The sequence below is a fragment of the Durio zibethinus genome, chromosome 10, assembly GCF_047325235.1.
Source record: "Durio zibethinus cultivar Kanyao isolate XHJ-2024 chromosome 10, ASM4732523v1, whole genome shotgun sequence".
Taxonomy (NCBI): Eukaryota; Viridiplantae; Streptophyta; class Magnoliopsida; order Malvales; family Malvaceae; genus Durio; species Durio zibethinus.
Window position 1 is genome coordinate 25,915,880 of NC_143171.1, and position 7,948 is coordinate 25,923,827.

General features: G+C 30.9%; 1 protein-coding gene across 6 annotated transcripts; it reads left to right on the forward strand.

Annotated features, from left to right (window-relative positions):
- Nucleotides 1–1,474: 1,474 nt before the first annotated feature.
- On the forward strand, nucleotides 1,475–6,987 carry LOC111293156 (binding partner of ACD11 1-like). Of its 6 annotated transcripts, XM_022885925.2 has the most exons (6): nucleotides 1,562–1,633; nucleotides 2,519–2,573; nucleotides 3,001–3,157; nucleotides 4,098–4,173; nucleotides 5,281–5,394; nucleotides 6,258–6,987. In XM_022885925.2, exons 3-6 carry the CDS (start codon nucleotides 3,042–3,044, stop codon nucleotides 6,717–6,719), a joined length of 768 nt encoding a protein of 255 aa, XP_022741660.2. In that variant the 5' UTR covers nucleotides 1,562–1,633; nucleotides 2,519–2,573; nucleotides 3,001–3,041; the 3' UTR covers nucleotides 6,720–6,987. The 6 variants fall into 6 exon arrangements, with proteins under 6 accessions (XP_022741659.2, XP_022741661.2, XP_022741660.2 ...); XM_022885924.2 differs by lacking the exon at nucleotides 2,519–2,573 and having other exon boundaries at nucleotides 1,475–1,633; XM_022885926.2 differs by lacking the exon at nucleotides 2,519–2,573 and having other exon boundaries at nucleotides 1,475–1,633; nucleotides 6,261–6,987.
- Nucleotides 6,988–7,948: the final 961 nt, after the last annotated feature.

A 7,948-nucleotide genomic window follows, 5' to 3' on the forward strand; every position in this document is an offset into this window, starting at 1 on the left:
CTATACATTATGTTTAATTTTGGAAACATAATTTTGGATTTTCAGTTAGAAAGTCTTGGTTGATATTGTCTTATTCTAATGATGGCTTTTTTTAGTAATAAATTTTTTAAAAAAAAATTATATATAAAAAATTTATATTTAATATATTATCGATATATAAATATTATATATTATCAATTAATCATATAATAATTTTCATAAAAAATTAATTTTAAAATTTTAAAATCTTAAAAAAATATACTTAATTGTAAAAATATATCTAAAAATAATTTTTATGGGATATTATTGTATTGATAATATATAATATTTATATATTAATAATATATCAAATATAAATTCATATATATATATATATATATGCCAAAACTAATAACCATCATATATTTTTGCTAAAATTATATAAAAAATATTATTTCTTTATGTTAAAAAAAATTTTAAAAAAAACTTTGTAGAAAAAAAAAAAAAAAAAAAAAAGGGGATTTTGGACTATGAAGAAATCTTGGGCCAACCTACATATTAAATTCAAGATGTAAAGAGTAACGTCTTGCTGGTGTGCGTTGCGTGCCCAAAGTAGATTCCCCGCCAATGGAATGGCAGAAATCAAGCCACGAGGCTATGATGGTAATTCAGTTCAACAAAATATGGGGGAAACCCGTTAACGCTCCTTTGAAGAAATTGACATCACGCGCCATTTAAAGAATAATGCTACTACAACCCAATACAAAATACAAATTGCATATATATATTTGATCAGCACGGCCACCCTTGAGACTAAAAAAAATTTGAGAAATTCGAAAATTAATTCAAAATAATAATGTGTTTAATTTGATTTGAATTAAGTTTTTTATTCTATTCATATATTAAAATATTTTAATTTAATTCAAATTAATTTTCAAATTTTGAAATGAAATATAAAAATATCTAAATAGAATCAAATTTATTTTTTATAGAAAATGTTAATTTCTATATAAAATTTAAAGTTTTTAAATAAAAATAATTATTTTATATCTAAATTTATTTAAATTTTAAAAATATAAAAATAAACAAAAAATTAAAAAAATAATTTTTAAAATCCAAACAAATTAAATGGATAAAATTTGATTCAAACTAATTCTATTTTAAAGAAACTTTTAACTTAAAATCAAATCAATTATTATGCATTAATCATATAATCAAATTAAATATGATCTAATCTAAATCATTTGGAATAGCAATTTTAAGAGTAATTTATCAGTGTTCCTTAAAATGTTATTTCAAAAAAATATATTTTTTCATTAATTTTCATTAAGTTCATCAAAGAAACAATGATGAAACAATAAATTAATTCTCTAGAGTTTGATAAAGGGTTTTTTTTTTTTTTTCCAAAGTTTAATAAATGTTGAATAGCAGTTGTTTACATATCCCTTTTAAAAAATAATATTATAAATTGAAATTTTTATTTATAGAAAAAAACATTTCTCTCTTGTTTAACATGCACGTGCCATTAATGAGAGCGGGGTTGTAGCCATCTGGTAAGATCACCTTACCTAGTCGGCAGAGAGGGCTTAAGTTGGTTTGCTGTCCCTTCTGTTCCGTCTCTTTCCCTTCTTTCTGATAATGCTTAAGCTCTTAATCATCAGATCAATAACAACAGGTATGTAATAGTATCATTTCTTTTTCTTTTTCTTTTTTTTTCATTTTTCTTCTTTTTTCATGCAAATTCAATGATACCCAGTTCTCCTTTTCAGCTTATTTTATCAGTTTTTTCTCGACTTTTTGCACTCTTTAAGCTTTAATGAGTTCACTTTTCCTTTTTGTCTATCTGGGTTTTCACTATAATTCAGGTGTTTCCAGAATGCCAATCAATATATGCTTACCAAATAATCAATTCCAAGCATGTTTATGACAATTAGTAACCATGTTTCTTCGAGTTCTTTGATTGGTAGTTGGAAATTCAGGCCTTTACATTGATATTCGGTGAAAATTTTTTGGTTGTTTCACTCATTGTTGACTCCCATTATTGATCAGCTATGATCATTTTTTTCTTCTTAATTCTTTCCTTTTTCCTGGTTTTCCCCTTCCTGGTACCCCATTTCCAATGTAATATCATGAGGATTGTTGTTTCTCTAATCTAAAGGATGCTTCAAAACTGAATTCTTTAATGTATATTTTTTTTTATGGTTAAGTACTGATTAAGTTGTAATCTTTAATGTCAGTTGAGCCCTTTTTAGCACTTTAAGCCAAAAAGTTTGATAGGATGCTTGAAAATTGAATTTTTTAATGTATGTTTTTTATGGTTAAGTACTGATTAAGTTGTAATCTTTAATGTCAGTTGAGCCCTTTTTCGCACTTTAAGCCAAAAAGTTTGATAATCTTTTTTCACGCTTGCATTGTATGACCTGCATTGTTCCTTACGATGAAAGCCAGTTAAACTGTTTGCAATGGAGGATTGTATGTGCTATGGCTGTCCCCAAGGCTCGTCCCTTTTATTACCTTTGACTTGAACTAAGATTTTTTTTTTTTTGGTGCATTAAAGTAGATCTGGAGTAGATTAAGGCACCTTGCTTGGGATTACTGAGTTTTAACTCCACTTGGTAAATAGCTTTGGCATTGTAGTAATGGCAATTTGAGTATGTTAATGTTCAAATAAGGCTAGTCAATACTAGAAAATCGAGCTACAATAATAACAGCATGGTATTTTCATTGGATTTTAGAAGTATTCAGGGATTTTTTTGGCTTTCATTTTGTACCTATGCAAGGATGGGTAAGAGCTAGGGACTACTGAGGATTATTGACCTTAGAATCATCCAAAAGTAACTCTTCCCGGAGATGATAAAGCCTGTTTTCTCTTTCTGACATTATCCTTATCTTAGCTATTTCTCCAAAACAAATGGCCTTGTCCACGGAATTGCAATGGTTTCAGCATTATAAAGTGTTGAATGAACAAAGATGATTTCTGCATTATCAAGCTACCTTCCCTAAAGTTGGCTTCTAAAATTTTATTTAAATACCTTCAAATAGGTTCTTTCTGGCTGGCTTTATCTCAGTGAAATTTTAAGACAATGTACCCTGGAGGTTACATTGCTGAAATTACAAGCTTATCTCCAAAAGCTACAGAGAAGGATGTTTGTAACTTTTTTGCTTACTGCGGTGCAATTGAGCATGTTGAAATTATCAGGTAGTCTTTCGCTACTCAGTTTTTGGTCCTGAATATGTACCACAAATTACACTCCATGATAGTTTATTTTCATGATTTTGTTCAAATTTATTGTGGTGGATTTTCATGTTTTTGTTCAAATTTATTGTGCACTTGTAAACTTGTTTTAACTTATTGTTCATTGGTTGTTTCAGAAAAAAAGTCAAAAGCTATGAAGTCATTTATCTGAAATGATTTTGTTTTTGGATACTTAATAATCTCAATCTTGATTTTTATGGAATATCAATCTTTTTTAGTAGAACTTCTTCAGGTTATGATTCCCATAATTTGTACAAATGTAACTTAGCAGCTTGCTCCTTTTTCCTTTCTTGTGACAGGTTTCTTGAATCAAGGAGGGTTTTATAATAAAGCTGTTTAATTTTACTCATTGTTTACAAATCTTTTAGGAAAAGTCAAAAGTGAGGAGTTCTTTTGTCTGAAATGCTTTCTTGTTAGATACTTGGTGCTTTCGATCTGTTTAAATATGGAAATCAATCTCTTTAACAGAATCTGCCCAGTTATATGAATATGACTCCACAATATGTACAAATTTAAGCGCCGTTTTTCCTTGCCTGTGACATATTTCTTGCACTAATGAAAGTTTACCATAATCAAGCTGTTTAATTTTACTTTTTCTTTAACAGAATCTTTCCACTTCTTTTGTAGGTATGCCTTAGTGTGATGTGATTAGCTGATGAATAATTGCTTATACTTTATCATTCATTTAAACCTAAGATATGAGTAATTTGATGCTGACACTGATAGAAGTAGGTTCTGGAGTGCTCATGTGAATATCATGCAAATGTGACTGGCTGCTCATTATTGGAGTGGTGTCATACTTGTTTTGCATGATCTCTTTGATTCTATTATTTCTTCAAATTCATGCTTTAATGAAGAGAACTGCTTTCTTTACTGAAAACAGATGTGGGGAATATGCATGTACAGCTTATGTGACATTTAAAGATGCTTATTCACTGGAAACTGCCGTCTTACTCAGTGTAAGCTCTGATTCATACTTCTGGAGAGGGAAATGACTGTCATTTCTTTTCTGAAAAAAAGAAAAAAAAGAAAAAAAAAACTTCTGAGTGAGTTGTTTTTGCTACCTGGATGGTCTGGATCCTCTTCTTTCCTCAGTATGTTTGTTTTGGTTTTGATATGTGACCATTACATCCTGTATGCACGAAATGTATTAACTCTGATATGCATATCATCTTATCTAACCGATAAATAGGCTTCCAAGTAATGCTGCAACTCATCTGATATTCATCTAGTTCCTGCAATTTGACTTTAGCAGAACCACATAGATAATGTTACAATATCAACATCCTGTGTGTCCGTTAAGACTTTAGAACTTTTTTTGAATGGCCTTATCTATCCAGGGACCTGGTATAAGTTTTGGTGCATCAGCTTCATGTAACTTATCCTAGAAGCGATTGCTTCTCTTTAAATTTGTATAACTGGTAATGTGCACCGTTTAGTGACTTATATCAGACAATAAATTATTAGATATTAATAAACATTTCTGATTAACTAACTTCCAAACATTTCCTTATTGGAAAAACTTGCTGTTGTCCTTTTGGTTTTATGAAACACAGGTGAGGTTGTTGTCACAAATGGGTAAATATTTGGAAAGAAGATTAAAATTATGAATGAAGATGTCGATCTAATTGATTTCTTGAGGAACTAGTGACTTCTGGTATGGAGACTAAATGAAAATGAGACTTGTTCTTTCAATTTCTAATTGAGAAAGATAATTTTTAAGATAATCTCTTAATCTCTTTCCTTTTTCAATCAATACAGAAAATCTCATTAGCATCCTGATGTATGGTATCTTCTTCCTCTAAATTTTCCTTTAATTGAGTTGACTAGTGATGACTGATGATTTCTTTATTTGTTCAGCACAGACACAGAAAAAGAAAGAGGAGGGGGGATGACTCCTTAATTCTTCGATTATTTTAGTTTATTTTCTATGCTGTTTGAATGTTCTCTGAACTCAAGATTGCAGGGATGTCATTGAACTTTAGCAACTTAACATCATGACCCTACCTTCCTCATATTTTGTAGCTATTGTTTCTCTCATTATTGCCCAAATTTTCACGTATCAGGGAGCTACAATCGTTGATCAGTCTGTGTGCATATCGAGGTGGGGTTCATACATAGATGATGGATATCCTTGGGATGGTTCTTCATGGAAGACTGAAGAGGATACTAGCTCAACGGTATGCATTAATTTCATTAATGAGGACAGCAAGTTGATTCTTGGTTCACTACCCCCGATAAGCACATGTTACTTATTGGACTCTCAGTAAGGGACACCAACATGAGTGTGTGATTTTGATATTTTTCTCAGTTGCCTTTAGAAATTCCATGGTTGGTACATCTTGAATTTTGTGAGATTAAACAGTTACTTCATGATTGGTTGGTATATCTTCAATTTGTTGTGTATCAAAATATGAAGAGCAGATATTAAGTTAATATAAGTGTTGAAGACCGTAATAAGTTGTTGTTCTCTCAAGATTATTTACATTCTGAGGTTACTATCTTAATCTGCTCCTAGATTCATAATTAGGGAATGGTATATAATGCAAGATGATTTTTGGCATGATGAAGAAATTTGGAACTATCCACAAGTTGGGATCATCTGATGTCTCTGCAGCGGTCTTATCTACTGTTTTGCTTGATTTGTCTTAGTTTTGCTGGTCAGAACGAAGAGCAACATGGGTCATGGGAACATTTTTGCTTTTCTATGACCAAAAACAAAACTTGCCTAATTATTTATTAACTTCATGTAAATAGAATATTTCTATTTGGTATCGATACTAGTTGTCATTCTTTGTTTCTTAATATGCCTTTTTCTTATTTAATTACTGATCATATCTAAGAATTTTTCCTAATGGCTCAATTGATTATTATATCTACTTGCTTAGCATAACGAGTAATCCAAGTTAATTCTCTCACATGCTTCCGATAATTTGATGAATTGTTTCTTAGAATGATTTTGCATGTAAAGGATAATGGTATTGCACTTCGTCGTTTCAGTTGCTCTCTGTCAGTTATCAAGCTAAACCATCCATAATTTTAGCAGGTCACTCATATGGACCAATTTGTTTCTACTCCTGGAGAAGCCGTGACTATTGTCAAAACAATGCTAGCCAAGGGATTTGTTTTGGGCAAAGATGCTCTTATCAAGGCCAAAGAACTTGATGATTCCTATCGGGTCTCAGCTACTGCAGCAGCCAAGGTTGCTGAGCTTAGCAATAGAATTGGCTTAACTGATAAGATCAACACTAGCATGGAAACTGTGAAATCAGTAGATGAGAAGTTTCATGTTTCAGACATCACCAAATCTGTTGCATTAGTTACTGGGACTGCAGCTGTAATGGCAGCAACTTTTGCTGGGAGAACTGCTGTAGCAGCTGCCAATGCTGCAGTCAATAGCAGCTATTTTGCCAAGGGAGCGCTTTGGGTTTCTGGCAAGTTAAGCCGTGCAGCTCAAGCAGCAGCTGATCTGGGAAGCCATGGTAACAAACAAACAGAAACTTAAGTTTCAAATAACACCCTTTTAGTAGCCTCTCTTCCCATCCTTTGTTCTTGCATAAAATAATAGTCTTTCTGTTTCATACCAGTCTAGTACACACAACTGTACAATGACTTAGAATCTAGTCCTGCCCCGATTTTAGCATGTTAGATGTGTAAATGTAGTATTTATAAGCGAAGATTTTGAATTTTTGTATCTTTCAATTTGATGCATGATTTCTTGCTTTAACTCTGAAGAGGAAAGGAAATATCACATGTTCACCATTTGTCTTGAATCTGGGTTCCTATGTTTGATTTTGAAGGTGACCTCATCTTGTAATGTGAGGAGTAGATCTGATGTTAGAGTCTTCAGTTCGCTGATGAAATTGACTCATGTCGGTTTTCCAGCTTGTTCTGCTCCGCTGAATGCGTGATTCTGACCCCATATCACAATGATTTCATTTTTTGTCATTGTCCCATCTTAATTCATGCTGGTATGTGAATACAAATCATACCCTGTTATATCAGTACTCATTTAAGCTGGTCCAGCAACAAGTTGTGAATTGTTTTAGCAATTGACTAGTGTTGTAAGTAAATTTAATAATTTAAAATACAATTAATAATATAAAAAATATAAATATGAAACGATATAAAATTTTAATAAAAATTATATACAAATTTAATAAAATTCACATAAAATTTTTATATAAAATACAATATAAATATATAAATTATTAGTTTTTTTCATTATACAAATTCACGGACGATTAAATCTAGTTGTAGGGAAAGTGTAGCAGCTAGAAAGCCAAGATAGTTGACTACCCTAGAGCAAGGTTCAGCATCCAAAAGAGAATTCTAGATTTCAACTCACTTTATATCTTTCCATTTGTGATTCAAACGCATACAGAAATAAAAGCTTTGGACTGCTCACTTGTTGCTTTCACATTAAAGAAGCTGGCTTAATAGCGCTCACGTCCGGTAAAAAATAATTAATGATGAACAATAATAAACAGAAAAGTACAAAAAAACACTTGAATTCTAATAAACAAAAGAAGAGGGTCAGTGTTATTTTCACCATACTTTGTATTTAATCATGTAAAATTTTAAATAAATCCATTAATGTTGTACAATTGGAATTATTTTTTACTGTTTAAATTAAAAACAACAGTACTTTATTTTGTTGATGTTTAATTCTATCTTTCAACAGTTTTGAAATATATTAGGCGAATTTCCATGTTAATTTATTTTTTTATTTTA